Source organism: Hyperolius riggenbachi, chromosome 4 (assembly GCF_040937935.1).
Source record: "Hyperolius riggenbachi isolate aHypRig1 chromosome 4, aHypRig1.pri, whole genome shotgun sequence".
Classification (NCBI taxonomy): Eukaryota; Metazoa; Chordata; class Amphibia; order Anura; family Hyperoliidae; genus Hyperolius; species Hyperolius riggenbachi.
The window spans coordinates 132,452,422-132,472,887 of record NC_090649.1 but is presented as its reverse complement, the minus strand read 5'-3'; the positions used below and the strand labels follow the sequence as shown (position 1 = coordinate 132,472,887).

At 43.3% G+C, this 20,466-nt stretch overlaps 1 protein-coding gene across 1 annotated transcript in view; it reads right to left on the bottom strand.

Moving 5' to 3' along the window:
- The window catches only part of ANKMY1 (ankyrin repeat and MYND domain containing 1), a 75,394-nt gene that overhangs the window by 31,388 nt on the left and 23,540 nt on the right, over positions 1-20,466 (bottom strand). The window contains exons 7-11 of the mRNA XM_068280721.1: positions 18,127-18,302; positions 13,604-13,775; positions 9,579-9,719; positions 6,683-6,838; positions 3,568-3,675 (exon numbers count right to left, since the gene is read on the bottom strand). Of these exons, the coding sequence (XP_068136822.1) occupies positions 3,568-3,675; positions 6,683-6,838; positions 9,579-9,719; positions 13,604-13,775; positions 18,127-18,302 (753 nt within the window). The remainder of the gene's footprint in view (positions 1-3,567; positions 3,676-6,682; positions 6,839-9,578; positions 9,720-13,603; positions 13,776-18,126; positions 18,303-20,466) is intronic.

Genomic DNA, 20,466 nt, shown 5'->3' with positions numbered 1-20,466 from the left:
GCAGCACTTTCCCCCTGCATCTCCAGCTTGGCAATAGCAGAAAGCTCTGGACACCGCCAAACCGGAAGCCGTTCCCCAGACAGAATTACATAACCACCCCCACCACCGAACAACCGATTTCCTCCCAAACTAGACAGCCATCATGCAGCCTCCATCCCAGTGAATACGATAGTCCAGCAGAGAAGGCAGCCGCAGCGGGGGAGAATGACAGCACCAGATGACTCACATTCACCTATTGCGATCCAAGCAATAGAGGTCCCGTCATCCAGAGCCCATCTGTCTCCTCTAGAGTGCTGCCGCTCTGTTACTACTACTAATACTACTTCCTACTTCCTGTCTGATCTGAGAATCAGGAAGTTCAGAGCGAGCGGCTGCACTGTAGAAGAGACAGATGGGTTTCAGATGACGGGATCTCTATCGCTTGGATCATGGATAGGTGAGTGAGTGTTTGCCATCTGCTGCTATCATTCTTGCTGCAGCTGTGGCTCTCTGTGGGAAGGGAGGGAGGAGTGGGCAGCGGCAGAGCGCACACTAGCAGGAGGGGACCTAGGAGGAGAGCCTGGCTCTGAAGACAATCAGCAGCGCACGGCATCATTTGACAAGACAAATAACATTTATATTGCGCTTTTCTCCTGGCGGACGCAAAGCGCCAGAGCTGCAGCCACTAGGATGCGCCCTATAGGCAGTAACAGTTAGAGAGACTTGCCTAAGGTCTCCTACTGAATAGGTGCTGGCTTAGTGAACAGGCAGAGCCGAGATTCAAACCCTGGTCTCCTGTGTCAGAGGCAGAGCCCTTAAAGGGACTCCGAGCAGTGCCTGTGGGTATGCCTTTAAGCATACCCACAACTAATTAATTACATCCTAACACCTACCAGCATGATGTTTGTAATTATATCTCCCTGGGTTCCTTATATTTCATTGCATTGTGCTGAATCGAGCTGCCGACTTTGGAGAAAAGTGGTCCTGTGTAATACAATGTAACTATGGAAAGATGCATATCCTTTTGAAGCGCTCTTTCTCCTCTTTCCAATGATAGATAAACTGCCACCCTACGCCTTTTCGTTTTCGCTGTTTTCGCGATCGAAATTGCAGTGGGCGTGATTTCGATCGTGAAAATAGCGAAAACTAAAAGGCATAGGGCGGCGGTTTATATATCATTGGAAAGAGGAGAAAGAGAGCTTTAAAGTGATATGCATCTTTCCATAGTTACTGCACTGCTCAGAGTCCCTTTAACCATTATACCATCCAGCCACCGCTGACAGGATGGCGAGGGCTGGTTTATGTGCTGATGGGGCCCCTTTGACTCTGAATGGGGGCCCCAAGTGACTGCTTTTGTTGCCTGGTCGGTAATCCGACCCTGACTGGTAGCACTTAGCCTGACTGCACGGCTGCACACTACATGTATACGTGTTCTAATGTGTCCAATTGCTGTAACTGTATCCTTTATATTGTCTTGCTGCTTACATGTATTTGTATCTTTTTCACACTAGCCCTGTACTTGCCAAACCCAATTCCGGGCACGGCCCAGTCGTATTTTATTTCACTTTAAAGGACACCTAAAGTGAGAAGGATATGGAGGATATGGAGGCTGCCATATTTATTTCCTTTTAAGCAATGCAAATTGCATGGCTTTCTTCAAGCCCCTGCCTCTAATATGTTTATCCGTAGTCTGTGAACAAACATGAAGACAAGCAACTGGAACAGTTTAGAAGGAAATACATATGGCAGCTTCCCTATCCCTCTCACTTCAGGTGCCCTTTAAGCTGCCTTATAAATCTCCATGAAAACATACTTACAATTACATGTTCTGCATAGGCAGGTGGAAGACATCACAGGAAGGTATGTCCACACATCCACTATCTGGGAGGGCAGCACCAAGGCTGGACTTGTCAAGCTATAGGGATTTTTACATAGTGATGCCGGAAGGGAGAAAGAGGTAAGGCAGGCCCCTATTTATGTAGCCTTGCCTAAGCTTTTATTTGGGAAACATCAAATTTACTTCAAACAGGGTTAAACCCTTTGTCTTGTGTTTTTTACAATTAAACTGCGTCTCTTTTTAGCTTAAGTTATGTGTCATCCTGAGGTAAGTTTCTCTCGCCTTTTAAACTGTAGTACTTGAGGCGAAAGTGACAGAGCCTGTCATGACAGGATCTGTCTTTGGCTCAGTGCACACCTAAAAGGGGTAGTGTAATCGCTCAGCGTTTTTAGAAGTTTTCTAAGCGATTATAGGCATGTGGCTAGCGATTTTCTAGTTATGCCTAGCGATTTTTGGAACGTTTTTTGTGCACCATTTTTTTTTGTACAGTAGAGCTGGAAGTGCACAGCTTTTGTAAAAAAAAAAAAAAAAAAAAAAAAAATCACTTGGAAGATCACTTTGTTTTAGCGCTTTTTAGAGCAATTTTCCACTTTCCTATACTTAACATTGAGGCTGAATTGCCTCAGAAATGCTGCAGGACCCGTGTTTGCGTTTGGGAAAAAAAAATCACACCGCTCTGCTGTGATCCATCCTATTCAGATACATTAGCCAAGTGCTTTTCAAAGCGGTAGCGTTTTGAAAAGCACTCAGAAGCGCTCTAGGTGTACTCCAGCCCTAAATGATGGAGGATGGGGGAGTTTGCAGGGTTAAAAATTGATATGTCCGGGTATCAGCCCTTCAGGCAGATGATCACTCCGCTTCCACTTGGGTTTGGGCCCGGGCAATTTCCTTTCAAACTGCCTGCCAAGGCTGGGAGGCTGTGGCCTGCATCCAGCTCAGCAGCCATGTCCTAATTGGTGGCGCAGGCAGAGGTTTCCGAAGAGCTTCGGCAGTCTTCAGAAACATGGCCACCACCGCACTGCTGAGGAGGGGGGCATCACCTGTGCCCTAAAGATGTCAAGAAACGTACATGTTTAATCCTACTCTGTCATTTTCCCTTTCGGTACTCTTCAAGTGTTTTATATTTTGGGGCGCCTCCTTCCATCCCGATTTTGCGTTACAACCCCATATGGGGGTGGTTATTGGTTCAGGCCACTAACGGTCCATAACTTTTGTTGACCAGTACTGCACTTTTCTGGAGAGCAACCAAACCCGTTCAGATACATAAATCCATACAGTGTGATTGGACCCATCACTCCCAAAGCTTATAAACACCGTGGTTGCTGTTCCATAACCCAGGTTTGTATGTAACATCTTTATTGATCTAATTTATACCATTTGCATAACATACTACATCATAAGGGGCTCCTGGACTCTCCTGTGCTTTTTTCCACTTAGTGGAAGATCCTAGGTTTTCCAGACCTCCGCAATCATTAACAATTGTTTCAGGCATCACTAGTCTACTTTCTGCACATAGCTTAAAAGAGTACAGTGCCTGCACCAACAGCTTAGAAATTCATTCCTCTCAGAGTGTCTATGGAGACACCTATGACTGACTTGGCTACACACACTGTATGCGCACACACGCACTAACTATAGGCCCTTTATAAAGAGCAAGTGCGGCACCTTGCTGACATCTCCTCAAGCACTTTTTGTTAAAACAAATAAGGGTTTGACATTTTTATAAGAAACTAAAAATATAGTTATCTCACCGAATCATTTCCACTAGCGATGGCCAGTGACAGAGGGGAGTGACCACTCCATAGAGTATTGAGCTTGGCATGATGGGCCAAAAGTAAGGAAACTATATTCTTGGCAAACTGCACAAATAAGAATAATATATTAGTAAAACAATATACCGTAGCTTATATTATTGTCAGCATTTCAAGTCACTCAGTGAGTACAGTGAATGTACTCTCAGAACACAGGCAGATTACTACTTTCTTCCAATTGCGATTAAATAGGTAGAAATTAGGAAGAAAAAACCTGTTGTTATTGGTTTGATAACTCTGTCCCATTATTTGTAAGGACTTGTTCACACCTAGGGCATTTTGCATTTTTTTTAGCGCCGCAGGTTTTAAAAAACGCCCTAAAATCGTTTGTGCAATGAATCCTTATGGGGCAGTTGATATCAGCGGGTTTCATCTGCTTTCTGCTTAGCAAAGCGCTGCCTATACCATTTTTAGGCCGTTTTTTGTTACAATAGAAGGTATAGGAAAAACGCTCACAAAATCGCTTTATACGGCGATTGCGTTCGCGCTTTTAAGAATAAATACATTGTATTTATTCTTTTCCGGGGCAAAGAGTTCACTTCCTGACTTGCGTCAGGAAGGAAGTGAAAAAACAAATTGCTCTTCAAAAAAAAAAAATCGTAGCGCGAAGGTAAGCGCCGGGAGGGGAAAAAAAAATCACTCACAAAATCGCAAAATGCTGGCCTCAGCGATTGTGATTTTAGATGTGAACAAAGCCTCTAGCAATTTTGGCGGCCGAACGAACAAGAGAAAGATCGCTCTCTGATCTAATCTGATCGCAGAGAGATCTGTTGGCCACCATCAGCATGAAATCTTTCAGGAATTGACCCAGTGACGCTGCCGCATTGCCCCAGCGCTGTCCCCCCTACTGAGAAATGTGCCCACCCCCCAGACAGCGGCAGACACCGACAGGTAAAGTATTCATGCATGGGCACCGGGGGGCACATTTTACACTTGGGGAAACAGCGCTGGAGGTTCCTTCATGTTCATCGCTGGTCTCAATATCGCACACCATTACCGCCATGCACCCGATCGAGCATGTTGGCCCGAGGTTATGCAGCATGTCCAATCCAAAATCGTCAGCCCGAAATTGGACATGCTCTTGGCAGCACCGATTTTCAGCCACTTCGATTATAATCATGGAAACGGATGGTCGATCGGCCGCCAAGTCGCCTGATGTATGACCACTTTAAGACTCCATGGCCCATATGCATTAGACTTTTTCTCCTCATTTTTCTCCTAGGTGATATTTTCAAAATTGTCAATAAAATGCTTTTTAAACCACCAGCAAGCAAGAAAATAATATTGATAGCATTTTTTTAACTACTTTTTAGTACTTTTTCAATTGCTGAAAAGTTAATTTAAATAGAAGATGAGAAATTATCTCCTAGGAGAAAACTCAGGAGAAAAAGTTAATTGCATATGGGCAAGCCATCTTCCACGAAATAAACTTGTGTTGTTGCCTAATCAATAGAATATATGTTCATTACATCAAACCGGACTACATGCTTCATCAGCTTCTTGAAGGATTGGTCTGTCCTGAATATGGTTTTAGACCTTATATCAGTGCCAGATTTACCTTAAGGCACTATAGGCACGTGCCTACATGCGCCTGATGATGGAAAGGTGGCTCAATCCCCTACCCTAGTGCCTCCCTCCCTATGCAGAGCGTAAATGAGCAGTTACTCACCCAGCTCTCTGCATTCCTCTGACCGGATCTCCCTTCAGTTGGGGGCACCACTAGTTACTTAATACTGAGGTTACACTAGCTACCACCACAGATTTTCAATTATATTTAGGTCTGGGGACTGAGATGGCCATTCCATGTACTTGTTCCTCTGAATGAATGCCTTAGTGTATTTTGAGCAGTGTTTAGGGTCAATGTCTTGTTGAGAGATCCAGCCCTGGCACAGCTTCAACTTTGTCACTGATTCCTGGATATCGGTCTCCAGAATCTGCTTATACTGAGTGGAATACATGCGTCCCTCAACTTTGACAAGATTCCCAGTGCCTGCACTGGCCACACAACCCCAAAGCATGATGGAACCACAACTATATTTTATTGTAAGTAGCAGGTGTTTTTCTTGAAACTCAACTTTAGTTCCATCAGTCCACAACACCTTACTCCAAAATGAAGCTGTCTTGTCCAAATGTGCTTTAGCATACCTCAAGTGGCTCTATTTGTGCTGTGGCTGTGGGCAGAGAAAAGGCTTCCTCTGCATCACTCTCACATACAACATCTTCTTGTGTAAAAGGCGCCAAATCGTTGAACGATGCACAGTGACTCCATCTGCAGTAAAATGATGTTGTAGGTCTTTGGTGCTGGTCTGTGGGTTGACTGACTGTTCTCACCATTCGTCGCTTCTGTCAATTCGGGATTTTTCTTAGTCTGCCACTTCGACCCTTAACTTGATGGACGTGTGTCTTTTTTCAAACCAAATAACTATGTAACTATATGAGCCTGTGGTCTTCCATTTCCTCAATATGTTCCTAACTGGGGAAACAGATAGCTGAAATCTCTGAGACATCTTTCTGTATCCTTCCCCTAAACCATGATGGTGAACAATCTTTGTCTTCAGGTCATTTGAGTTGTTTTGAGACCCCCATGTTGCTACTCTTAAAAGGAAATTAAAAGAGGAGGGAAACTTACAATCGACCCCCGTAAATACTTTTATCATAATTGGATTCACCTGTGTATGTAGGTCAGGGGTCACTGAGCTTACCAAGCCTATTTGAGTTTGAATAATTAGTTCTAAAGGTTTTGGAATAAATAAAATGACAACAGTTCCCAAATTTATGCACCTACCTAATTTTGTTCAAACAATTATTGCGCACTTTCTGTAAATCCAATAAACTTCATTTCACTTCTCAAATATCGCTGTGTGTGTCTCCTATGTGATATATTTAACTAACATTTTTTTCATAACAACCAACGATTTTTACAGGAAAATCATGATGATTAACAAGGTTGCCCAAACTTTCGCATCCCACTGTATATACATGCTAATTCCTGATAGCTATTAGATGTTGCTATCTTTAAGTACTGGTTTACATATAGTCTACAATTCTCATTTACCTTGTGGTTGTCTTCTCTCTCACATGCCACATGTAGGGGTGTTCGACCTCCTTCTTCTGGGACATTTGGACTTTTCTCACAATAGTTATACAGAAGTAAGTTTGAGTCAAGGCAGCCTTTCATGGGAAATCCCAGAACTGCTCCAGGGCTCTCCCCCTGTGGGTATAACATACTGCATGACCTATACACTCCAGTAAACACTCTAATAAGTCAGTACTGCAGGTACAGAGACTATAGGTAGATAGCTATAATTATAATATAAACCCCAAACACCAACAGTGCTCATTTTATTGGGTTCTGTTTTATCTATGTATGTTAGCAAGGCCAAACACATTATTACAAACAGTTCTGGCTAAGGCTGTGTTGAGCTGAGAAACCACATTTTTTGTCCGTTCTCCGCACATGGCAAAACTGACAGTGAATGGCTATATATATATATATATATATATATATATATATATATATATATATATATATATTTATAAATAGCTTATGGGAGTAATGCATCTGCCCTCGGCTTCAGCTGAATCACAGCGGACAATCTGAAGGGACACTACGCTGTCCGCTCCCGCTGGCCACATGTGAATTAGCAGCAGGTGGGAAGCAAGTGTAAGCTGGTAAAGGAATGAGGCCTTTCTGTCTGTTCTAATAATCAGAGTAATCAGAATAGATCTCTACTCAGTTCTAAAGCTGATGAAGCTAGAATTTGAATGACACTGTGCAGAAATAAGCCCCATGGATATCAGATTTAGTCACACACATTGAAAGATTTCCCATTTCCAGACTTTCGTTATCCAGACTTCAGTGACTGAACTGGAGGGGGACTTCTTGTTTGATGTGATACATAAAGTGTATGTAGATGCTGAAATGACTGCTTTCAATTTCTGCTGGAGCTCAATATAATCTGTATGCCTTAAATTAATTTTTAAAGCCCAAGTCCAGGAAAACATGTATTACAATTTTGCATAATGAGAAAAAGGGAAATTTTGGCAGATTTTATTGTTGTCTACTTTTCAGTTGTAGAGATTCTCACTTCCTGTGCACTCAATGAAGAATGCAGTAAATTATTCAAGATACCCCCTTTTACAGTCATTTTCCTGGTTTCAGCATCAGAAACACTTCCTACAGCTATATATAGTTGTATATTGGTATGAAGTCCCGCCCTCCCAGTAATGCTTAGCCTAGGCTATTTAGATATGCGAGCATTCTGAAAGACCAGGTATACTTTGTACAGGCTTCGGCACTCCCAGTAAACTAACATTCTACAGAGATCACCTGCCAGGACAAAATATGTTGCCACTTGTGATACATTTCAGAATATAAATCAGGGTAAGGAAAGATTTTACAGTACGCAAACGCTGACTAAATAATTTATAAATAAATATTTAAAAAAAAGCAATTTAATTCATTATGTCATTTTAACTGCAGTTCATTATTAACATGAAAACTGGGCTGGAGTTTAAAGTTAAACTTTAAATATGATTTTTGGAGAGTTAACCTCTTTCCCTGAAATTAAGACATCCCCTGAAAGTAAGCCCTAGCAGGAATTTCGTGCATGTTCGAAATATAAGCCCTACCCCGAAAGTAAGCCCTAGCTGCAGTAAGGGAAAACAGTATGATAACTTGTGTTTCCACTTGAGCCAAAGCTCCATCATTGGGTTAATCATTGCACTCGCTGGCACTGCTACTCAGCAAGTGCAGTGATCGGTCCAATAACAGAGCCATGGTCCTGCCTACAAGATCATTGGCTCCAGTAGAAACACAAGTTGCCGTACTTCTTCTCCATAGGCTAAAGATTGGGGACACTGCAGCATGGAGCTGGGGGGAAGAAAAGGATTAGGGGACATTGCAGGACACAGGGGATGGTGTGACATGGAGCTAGGGGTAAGAGGAGGATGCAGGAACACCAGGAGGATATAGGGTTACATGGGACACAGGCGTTTAGGTGATAGAGGAGGACACAGGTACAGAGGGGGATACTAAAGGTATAAGGATAACAGAGACACAGGGGCACACAAGAGGTGGATCCAGCAGAGCAAGAGGTGGCACAGTGGGGAAGACAGGAGGACACAAAGCACAGCAACGTGTGTGTTCATAGAAATATTAGACATCCACTGAAAATAAGCCCTAGCACACGAACACAGTGAATCCCGCGCAGGAGACTTGGGCGCACGGGGAGTCACTTCGGCGCCGTCAGAAGACAGAGCTGAAGTTACTTTTAAAACACAATAATTTAGCTTCCAGCAATTGCTGGAAGCCGAATTATATCATTCCCCACTATCCATGGCGGCCTGGAGGGGGAATAGTATGTAACACGGCCGGTACTTGTGCAGCAGCAGGATCAGCCATATACCGGCTGTATCCTGCGCCCACGTCTGCCGCGCCGATTCCTCTCGTACGCCTAGCACAACATTTGGAGCAAAAATTAATATAAGACACTGTCTTATTTTCAGGGAAACACAGTATTATAAGAATGTGTTACCAATAGTGGTATACATCATACACAATGGGAACACTCATTTAGAAAAAAGGAAAACAGAAAAACAAAAAGGGCCGTAACTATCAGGCTGGCCGACTCTGACAGCAGTTCCCAGCAGGACAACATCTACAAATCTGCACTGAGGGAGGTTATAAAAAAGTTATATTATTATGGCTGTGTATGCAAAACAAATAGCTGGTTTATCCACTGTCAAGCGAGTGTGCTCAAGAGACTTTCATCCGTGATCACTGATGAGGACCAACCATGGCTAGAGATGTTCCAGGAACAAAGGCACTACATTATCCAGGCGCTGGCTTAGCTGTGTCACCTCTATGTGAGCCTATCTGTATTCTATATTTATCTCCTGCACACTAATTAGATGTCGGTGAGAAGATAAATACTGCTGATATACTGTACCCTGTCAGGATGGTACACAAAGTCCTCATCCTCGGCGCTGGCACTGGGATCTGAGGCAGCGCACAGCAGAATCTCTGTGATCCGGATCCCTTCAGCTACTGGCAGGGCCGCCGCTATGTGGAGAGGAGTGATGGAGCCATACTGTGAAATAAAGCATGTTGTCACATTACCGCTCACCAAGCAATGAAGGCTTGCTGAGAACGCATTAGTTTATCATCTACTGAAATGCATTTGGTCCGCAGCCCATTTACTCCCGACTCCAATGGGAATTAGGGATTTAAAGAGAATCTGACATATCTGAAGCAAGATAACAGTACCATACAGAAAACCCAATAGTGAAGGAAACAATTTTTACTACTGAACTTCGGGAAACTGTAAGATGCACGTCTAATCTAGTTTTATATTTGTTTTATAGCAAACCTGAAACGAAAAAAAAAAACATGATATAATGAATTGTATGTGTAGTACGGATAAGGGATAGAACATTAGTAGATACAACATTAGTAGCAAAGAAAAGAGTATCATTTTTATTTTCAGTTATATAGCTATTTTTTATAACATTGCATAATTCTGTCACATTTGTAGTTTACAAAATACACTCTGTATTTTAAACTATAAAACAGAGCAGAGCTAATGACCCTTTAAACTTTCGTGCTGTAAAACCTTATCCCAATCTGTCTCTCACTGTTTCTTGGCTGTTTATGTGTTTGAGAAAACATGACTATCTTCAACCCAAGTTGGGTTGAAGACCTCAGAGAAACTCTTTTGCATAGGATAACAACTGACGTTTCTTAACTCATTCTGTACTGGAAAACAATATGAGACTATTTTCTTTGCTACTAATGTTAACTGTACTACACATACAATTCATTAAGTTTATTTTCGCTTCGGGTTTGCACCATACAATATAGGCAGTGGCGTTGCAATAGGCGGTGCAGAGGTAGCAACTGCATCGGGGCCCTTGGGCCAGAGGGGCTCCGAGGGGTCCACCCTCTATCACAGTATTAGCTCTCTATTGGTCCTGTGCTGGTAATAATCACTTCTATAGATGCTTTAAATAGTAGTTATCATTAACACACTGTTCACCATCCCCTTCTTGCATCTCCTTGGCAGGATTTGGGGCGCTGTATCAATTGTTATATATAGAGTGCTTGGGGGGGGGGGGGCATGTAAAACTTGCACCGGGGCCCATAGCTACTTAGCTACACCACTGAATATAGGTGTGATTTTATTTTACAATCAGCATTCAGATATGTTTAGATGAATAATCTATCATGTCCGGAGGTGTATCTATTCGAGGAGCAGCCCCAAAAACCAGGGAGGCTCAGGGCTGTGGGGAGACCAAACCACTTACCTTCCCTCCCTCCAATGCAGGAGCCAACTCTACACATCACATGTTGTTGTGGCCACTTGTGGGTGATTAAAGTCATGGTGGCCGCACTGTTATAGGGGGAATTCCAAGGGAATTTCTATTCTCTATTCACGGTTTCCAGTGGTTTGCTCAAAACAGCTGAAACAGACAGCAAATTTTCCTCCCAGCATAGCCTGCTGTCAGATTTGCTTTGCAAAAAGGAAGCACTTACCTAAGGCTTCCCGTGGCGTCCTCTGGCCTATCACCGAGCTTGGACCCCCCAAAGATTTCCAACAAGGGCTTGTCGAAAATCTGCTTGGAGCCGCTCTGTTACTGCGCCGGCACAGTTAGTCAAAAGCAGCTCTGCATTACTGTGCAGGCGTGCTTACACGGGTGCAGCACAGCCACACTCATGCTTGAAGAGGAGAGCGGCCCAGATCTTCCCGGAGGGTCCCAGCGGACAACGACAGGAGCGAGGAAGACCATGGAAGCCTCTATAGGATCCAGAAGCTTTTCTTTTCTTATTCCCAAGCTTCAGCTTGGGCTCACTAAATACTGATGAATTATTTCAAGTGTCAGACAAATTACTGTGTATTATTACCAGCAATCACCCACAGAGCACTACGGTCATAGCTTGTTCACATTGCACAGTGCAGTTCATTAAAATGTGAATGTGATTAAAAAAAACAGTATAAACAATTACAAAAAAAAAAAAAAAATTCTATTTTTTAATCTCACCGTTCTAAACTCACACTGCAAATTATCAGCTCTGCCAATATGCTGAGGCTCAGTTAAGCCTCTGAGGAAGCTGCGCTGAGGCTGTGAAACGTGCGTCAGGAGGAGAAAGTGAGATAGTCTACAGAGGCAGACAGTATTTATGTATAAGATGTACTTTACTGTTCAGCAGAATTTGTAAAAAAATGGAGTGTGCAATAAAACTGAAATATGATCTTATATAAATGTGATAAATCTATTATACTTTATTACTGTCGCAGTAAACCCCGGTCTCTATAATTAGGATTATTGTGTTCTTATTTTCAAATATAAACGCACTAGATTTAAAATATAAAAACACTGTACCATATGGAAAAAAAACACTGTACCATACATCATCACACCATTTTCATGTAATTAGTGGTAAAAATATGTAGATTTAAGAGAAGGCAGTAACCAGAAGATAGCAGAGAAGGGGAATATATTGTCTGCATTATCAATCATTCGAACACATTTTGGAAAGTAAAAACAGTAGTTCCTTTTCAGAAATGACAGATCCAAAGGGAGACATTGCTTGCTATCTTTAAAGCAAGGCTCTTGAGACCTCCATTGCGTTCCTGTCAAGCAGCCAGGTCCAACTATATTATTATTATTATTTATTATATGACACCCCACCTCATGTGGCCATAATTTTGCCTCTGCATTATTATGATGGCTGAGGCTTGACATGGGCAATACCACTACCTGGAATTTCCAACTGGAATTGAACTTGCTGTAGTGGTTCCTGGAGTCTCGTTACAGAGAAGGCATGCAGCAGGCATGTGCATAAGGATGCATAATATGCAGCCATAAACGTAGTGTATTTTCTATAAGGTTATTTTAAGCTAGGGGTTCTAAAAACAACCCCTGCCGCCTCCTCCCCCCACAGTTAATTGCTCAAATTTCCCAATAACTCATTCACTACAAAGAAGTCATCCTCATCACCAGAATGCCAATAGCTTGATTTTATTTTACATATGGATAACTAGGGACAGGGCAGCGAAAAGAAATCATAAGGATTGTATTACAATTATTTATATGAGACAGCAAATCACACATACACCAGTTTCTTGCTGATGTTTTCATGAAAAAAAAAAATCAAAAATTGAAATTTGTATTTCAAAAATAATTTATTTGTGATTCAAAGGCATCTGGGAAATAGGGAAATATGCATATACTGTAATATATATTTCATTTAGGTGTCATAAGTAGGGATAAAGTTATTGCTGATTAAATAGGGACATAGCTAAAAGGTCAAAACTGCTCTGGTCCATAAGGGGGAAACAAGGTCTAGATGCGAAGTGCCCAAAGCCATGATAACTTATCAGCCAACGGGACAATGGTTTTAGCTGACTTATCCCCTCTGCATGCCATTGTGCCAAGAAAAAAAAGGAGTGTTTCAGGCAGCGGTTGGTCACAGAGGAAGAGTTGATGATCTATGAATTAGTGCATGAAGTATTTTATTTCGCAAAAACAATGTATTTATGCATAATCAATAAATAATTTTCTATGAAGTGCATGTAAAAAAAATGCGTCTTAAACTGTAGGTATGACAGGTTTTCTTTAACGGTAGGATAAAATTACGAAGTGTGAATCTCTAAATGAATTAATGAAACGCATTATCAAGAGGAAGGCAATTTATACTCACTGACTAATGAACAGACACAGTCATTTTTCTGTCCAGTATGACAAGCATTGATTAAGAATATGCGGAGCTGGCAGGTAAATCTACACAGTGTAATTAGAAGAGGAAATTGCAAAGCAAGTCTACCAGTAATTAAGCTGAGGCTTGATCACTCCCTACCTACTGTTTAACATTTTACTAATTATAGGAAAGCACAGCTAATCATGTTAGTTCTGTAAGATGAGTGGTGCCTTCTGAAGGCGGCATCATGGAGGAACGACAGGCTGATAGGGTTACCTGAGTATCCAGGCGGATGTCAGTGTGCGCCCCGCACTCCAGCAGTAACTGCACAGTTTCCACATCCGCCGCTTTCACTGCAAAGAACAGGGGGTGCATGGGAGTAGCGCACAGATCGGGGTCCGCCCCTCGCAGGAGGAGCAAGTTTATGGAAGATCTCAGGTTTCTCTCCCTAGGACAAAATAAAACATTTGTTAAAATGACGCAGAATATCTTTGAGAGTACTTGGGACCACATTGCCCTTCCTTCTCATACTGGACAGGAGTTCATATATGATGTGTGCTCTAAATTGAGCACACAACAGTATCAGTCTTTTGTTGGCCAAGTGTAATAATATTCTGAAATTCTAAAACATACTGTATATGAAATTTGGTCCTGTGAGAGGAATTTGCCCTGATCCAATTCACATTTTCTCCTAACTTTTCTCATAGGAGATAATTTTTTCAACTTCTGTTTAAAGGGAACCTCAACTCTGGCCCAAAAAAAATAAGTTTCACTTACCTGGGGCTGGTAGATGCCCCAGGTAAGTGAAACTTATTTTTTTTGTCAGAGTTAAAGAGACTCTGAAGCGAGAATAAATCTCGCTTCAGAGCTCATAGTTAGCAGGGGCACGTGTGCCCCTGCTAAACCGCCGCAATAGCGCCGCTAAACGGGGGTCCCTTCATCCCCAAACCCCCCACTGCGACACTTGGTCGCAGACTTGGTCGTTCCTGGAGGCAGGGCTAACGGCTGCAGCCCTGCCTACAGTCGCGTCTGTCAGCGGCGCATCGCCGCCTCTCCCCCGCCCCTCTCAGTGAAGGAAGACTGAGAGGGGCGGGGGAGAGGCGGAGATACGCGCTGACAGACGCGCGTGGGGCAGGGCTGCGGCGGTTAGCCCTGCCCCAACCAGGAAGCGCTCCCCCGCATTACGGAGGGGATTTGGGGGATCAGGGACCCCCGTTAAGCCGCGGGATAGTGGCGGTTTAGCAGGGGCACACATGCCCCTGCTATCTATGAGGTCTGAAGCGAGATTTATTCTCGCTTCAGACTCTCTTTAAGGTTCCCTTTAAAATATATTTTCAGCACTCTGCAATTGAAAAAGTACCAAAAAGTAGGTGGAAAAGTACTGTCAAAAATAGGTATGTATTTTGTTGCTTGTTGGTGGAGGAACTTTAGCGAAAAGGGGAAACAAATCAATACCTTGCAAAGTGAAAAGAGATTAAGAAATGATTGATGTTCGCCATGTATACTGTAAATGCACTAACTCAGAAACGTATTATTATTTGTATTATTATTATTATTATTATGTATTTATAGAGCACTAATAACTTCCCCAGCACTCTACAGCAGTGGTCCTCAAACTAACCGAGTGCGGCCCGGCAAGGCTTTTTTACTGGCCCCTCAAACACAAAGTGTATAACTTATAGATGGGGCCCACTGCACCTGTAACTATCGGCTGCTCGCATATAGAATAGCAGTGCTGGCATTACCCATCCACATACTGTAGTAGTAATTTGCTGGCTTCCAATCCAATTCTGCAACAGGTGACCATGCTGTCCAGCTGGACAGCAGGTTGTCATGCTTCACTGTCTGGTGCACAAAGACGTTCGTTAAGCGCCGCATGACTGAATGGCTGCTGCTGGGAGTTCTCCTCCGGGCATGACTGGGGGAAATCAATATCTAGGTTCAACGCAATGTTTCTCAACATCATTTTATGTATGCCCCCCCCCCCCCCCCCCCCCCCCCGCGGTCTGAAGTGTGTTGACCCAGCCCTTGGCTGAAAAAGTTTCAGTCCTTCAGAGCAGTTTGCAATCTAAAGCCTCATCTACGCAGTACAACTTTCCATTAGATAGACGGATCTATTAGATAGATCTAAAAAGAAAATGCATCGTGTATAGACATCCAAATTGTTTCAGATCAATTTTGCAATAGATTTTGCATTGATAAGTACCCACAATCTATTGCAAATTCGAACGCAAAATAGATCAGATCTGATGGAAAATTGTACCGTGTAGATGAGGCTTAAAGAGACACTGAAGCGAAAAAAAATTATGATATTATGATTTGTATGTGTAGTACAGCTAAGAAATAAAACATTAAGATCAGATACATCAGTCTAATTGTTTCCAGTACAGGAAGAGTTAAGAAACTCCAGTTGTTATCTCTATACAAAAAAGCCATTAAGCTCTATGACTTTTCAAAGTCGTGGAGAGGGCTGTTTTCTGACTTTTATTATCTCAACTGTTAGTTAATTTTTTACTTTTCCTCTGGCAGAGGAGAGGTCATTAGTTCACAGACTGCTCTGAAAGAATCATTTTGAATGCTGAGTGTTGTGTAATCTGCACATATTAGAGAATGAAGCAATGTTAGAAAAACACTATATACCTGAAAATAAAAATATGAGAATATTTTCTTGGCTGCTAATCTTCTAGTAATTATTCATAGTACACAACCAATTCATTATATCATATATATTTTTTTCGCTTCAGTGTCTCTTTAAAGCCTACCACAGTAGTAATCTTATCTAGTCTATTCCAGTGAGGTTCATGTGATGGAGATAATTCCAAGTTGATGCAAATGTTGGGTTAATTTTATGCACATTTATGCAGATTAAAGAGAGTCTGAAGCGAGAATAAATCTCGCTTCAGACCTCATAAATAGCAGGGGCATGTGTGCCCCTGCTAAACCGCCGCTATCCCGCGGCTTAACGGGGGTCCCTGATCCCCCAAACCCCCTCGGTGCAGCGGAGGAGCGCTTCCTGGTTGGGGCAGGGCTAACCGCCGCAGCCCTGCCCCACGCGCGTCTGTCATCGCGTATCTCCGCCTCTCCCTCGCCCCTCTCAGTCTTCCTTCACTGAGAGGGGCGGGGGAGAGGCGGCGATACGCCGCTGATAGACGCGACTGGAGGCAGGGCTGCGGCGGTTAACCCTGCCTCCAGGAGCGACCAAGTCTGTGACCAAGTGTTGCAGTGGGGGGTTTGGGGGTGAAGGGACCCCCGTTTAGCGGCGCGATAGCGGCGGTTTAGCAGGGGCACACGTGCCCCTGCTAACTTTGAGCTCTGAAGCGAGATTTATTCTCGCTTCAGAGTCTCTTTAAATGTGAAGCAATGAAATGCAACCACTGCTGTACTTTACTGGTCTATTTTCAAGCTACATACATTTCCATAAACCCAGAATTATTTGACAATTACACTGACTTTTTAGCTTTCCTCACTATGATCTGATATAGTCCACATCAGCTGATAACGTACGAATGTCAGATAATTCTTTAAAAAAATAAAGAGAATGTCTATTAAGTGACATAGGTTCTCCGCTGTTTCCCAGCCTTGGTGGAGCTCAGATCAGGCCTAGTATGTTTCCCTCTTTGCCTAGGCACCAATCTCACCAACTATTCCTTCATAGCTAAAAACAAGGAACACCAAGAGCCCCAATAGTGTAATATGTACTGGTAATTGGTTACTAGATAGAGTAAATATTAATACTCACAAACCAGGGTTATCATTAGGCAACCACTGTAAAGGCAGGTGGGGAGATTTTCCTGACCCCACTCAGGAATAAGAAGTTGCTCTCTGTAGATGAGGAAAAAGGGGGTTCAACCCTCCACCCAGGGTGGACTCAATATTATGCAGGAGAACAGAGGCGCCAAAAGGATAAAAGGAAGCTAAATGAGCTTAAAAACCACATTCTTGGTAAATAGAGGAGGCAGTGGTGGACTTACCTCCTCCAAGTAGACACACAACGACTGTAGTAAAGACAGTCAATATATTTTATTTATGAACTCCAAATATCCTTCATAGCGATGGAGTACTGAATAGAAATATGCACAGCAGCCCTCACTAGAAGAAAGGTATCAATTAAATTCCCAGAACTGAGAAAACAATGTGGACCCCCCATTTGTAGTTTATCTTGATGCTTGTGGGCCAGATCAGGGGATATCTATGAACAACATTTTCCCTTAGCTGGTTTTTAACAAGTGTGATTCTAATGCTGGGCATACACTGCTTGTTTTTGCCGCTCGACTCTCCCGCTCTATCGTTTTACCACTCGATTCTGCGGTCCATTCTCCTATCTTCCGCTCGTTTTTCTTATCTTTTACCATTCACTGCTATCACAAATCGAGCGGCGAAACGATCCAGTGGGAGATCGGACATGACGGAAATGATCTATCGTGCCATCTAAATGGTTTAAAAACGAACCGTGTATTCCCAGCATTACTCATGACCTGCGTGGTGTAGGCCCAGATTATCTATGTAACCACTTCACTTGCCACTAGTGATGGTCATGTCTAAAACTCATGGAGAAGCATGTGATCAGTTTGATCAGGTGATAGATATTTAAGTCTCTAATTGGCTAGCCACGATCATGTGCTAAAGCAGGATGTGATCACAGCAAATAGAGCTTTGTAAATCTATCAGCTGATCAAACACATCACATGCTGCTCCATGAGGTCTCCTAGGCATGGCCATAACTATTTGCTACATTGTAGTACTGTGTGAGGTAAATACAGAAGCATGAGAATGGACAGACATTTGATTGCGAGTCATACTTAGGAGGGTCAGTGGAGAGATCCAGTGCTGCAGATTCAGGTTCTATTTCATGATCAGATGACTGGAGACATTTTTCGGACACCGTATTTTCCGTGTCATTCTGTTCTGCTTCCTTCTCATTGCTAGTACCGCCTCCCATTTCACTGCTGTCCAAAGCAAGGTCACTGGATTCCTCCTGTACTTAGAAGAAGAATGGCAAATTCCTTTTACTGTTAGAGCAAATAATTTTAACACAACTGCCTTTAGATAAAGTGGTTATAAGAAGAAAAATAAATATGGCAACTCATAAGAGCCAATCAGAAAACTACAATAAGGGCCCTTTTCCACTAGCTGCAATCTGCTTGAACAAGCGGACCGCCGGCGTTTTGCAGATTGGTGCACTTTTTCCAATAGTGCGTTTCGATTTTTTGCTAATCGCAGTCATAGTGCTGTGTGATTATTTTTGCGATCGCGGTTTGCTCCCATCGAGTGGAAAATCGCATCGAGTGGAAAAAGAAGCTCTTGCAAGTGCAAACGCATTTGCAGTTGCGCTTGCAAGTGGTAAAGGAGCCTAAGATATGTTGCACTGCATATCATGACTTTTCATGGTACATCTACTGTATAAAGCTCTTGGGCCCGATCCAATTCTCTTTTTCTAAGTTTTCTCCTAGGTGATATTTTCACATCTTCTCAATAAATGCCTTTTAAGCAACCAGCAAGCAAGAAAACTCTGCTTTTTTCACATACTTTTGGTACTTTTTCAATTGCAGAGTGCTGAAAAGTTATTTTAAACAGAGATGAAAAAATATCTTCTAGGAAAAAAAAGTAGGAGAAAAAGTGAATTGTATAAGGGCCCATATGCGAGCAAAACAGATCTGATGTATTCCAGTATAAGATACTTCATTCTGATGATAACTCATGACCTTCCAGGGACTTGGAACATTTCTATACAGACCCTGCTTTAAGGCAGGTGCAAAGTACTGGATTGCTTGTGTTAGGGCATCCATAGACATGATACCTGATCAGCATGGGCGTAACAATAGGGGCTGCAGCCCCTGCGCCCGCGGGGGGGGGGGCCTTAGGGGGAAGCGCTCAGGGCCGTTCTGGGGTGCTGGAGGGGTCGGACCATGAGGGGAAAGCTATGGCCACACTCAGCGGGGAGGCGGGACGGCCCACCCCCTCCCTCACCTCGGGCTCTCCCCTCTGCGCTCCCCTCCAGCTTCAATAACTATATGTGTGCAGTGGCGGGCAGCGGCAAACAAACATACCTTCCGTGCGTACCAGCGCCCCCCTCCCCACCAAGTGTGGCCATAGCTTTCCTCTCATGCTGGGACTCCTCCAGCACCCCAAAACGGCCCCGAGTGGGCCCCAGGGGGGGTCCGCTCAGAATTTCTGCAGGGGGGCCCGGTGGGGCTTAGTTACGCCCCTGCTGATCAGCCAAAATGATATTAGACATTTTGGCTGACACATCCGTATTAATTAATGATTGCAATCAAATATGTCGAGTGATCTGTCCGCCAAGAGGAATTCTTTTGGCCAAATTTTAGGGTAGTCTTGCTCTACTGGGGTAATGTGCTCCAAGGGTAAATGTCGTTTCTCAGCATCATCTTGCCACATTGCCAAACCCCCACCAATGTCTGCCTGTCAACAGGAGATAGAGGTCTCTGAACTGCTGCCTTGGAGTTCTGCCCTACCCTTTTCTGTTGCACATAAACGATGAAACTGTCATTATTGACACAAAGCTCTCAATATCTATTGGTGCCCCTGTTGTCCAGTCAGTGCCTGAGTATGGGTTCCTGATTGCGTACATTTGATAAAAGCACCGATTTAAAGGGTGCAGGATAGAGGTAGTAGAATATTTACCAATATTTTACTATGACCCAACCTCTCCCTACTCTCACACAGGACACCCCCCCTCCCCCCCCCCTCCGCTCCCAGTGGGCCCCTAACCTTTACAATCCCCTGGGGTAGGTGCATAACCTTAACACCCCCCCCCACACACACACACACGCGCACACACACCTTTGGGCAACTAACTTTAAACCCTTCTCCCCTGTGGGTAACTAACCTTGATCCCACACCTAACCTGTTACAGCAGGTAACCTTTTAAACAGGACGTGTCTCACAGCCATTTTATCTGCTCTACCCTGATTCCCTAGAAGAACCAGATGCAGCCAAGAATATTCACAAATAATTATCCTGGTGCTATATAAAATGTTTACATGTCCAAGCACATGACTAATGCTAGGTACGCACGATGCAATTTTCTGATAAATTTACTGTCAGATCTACCATTTCCATCATTTCCGATCTGATTTCTGATCGATTCTCCATATAAGTGAATGGAAAATCAATCGGAA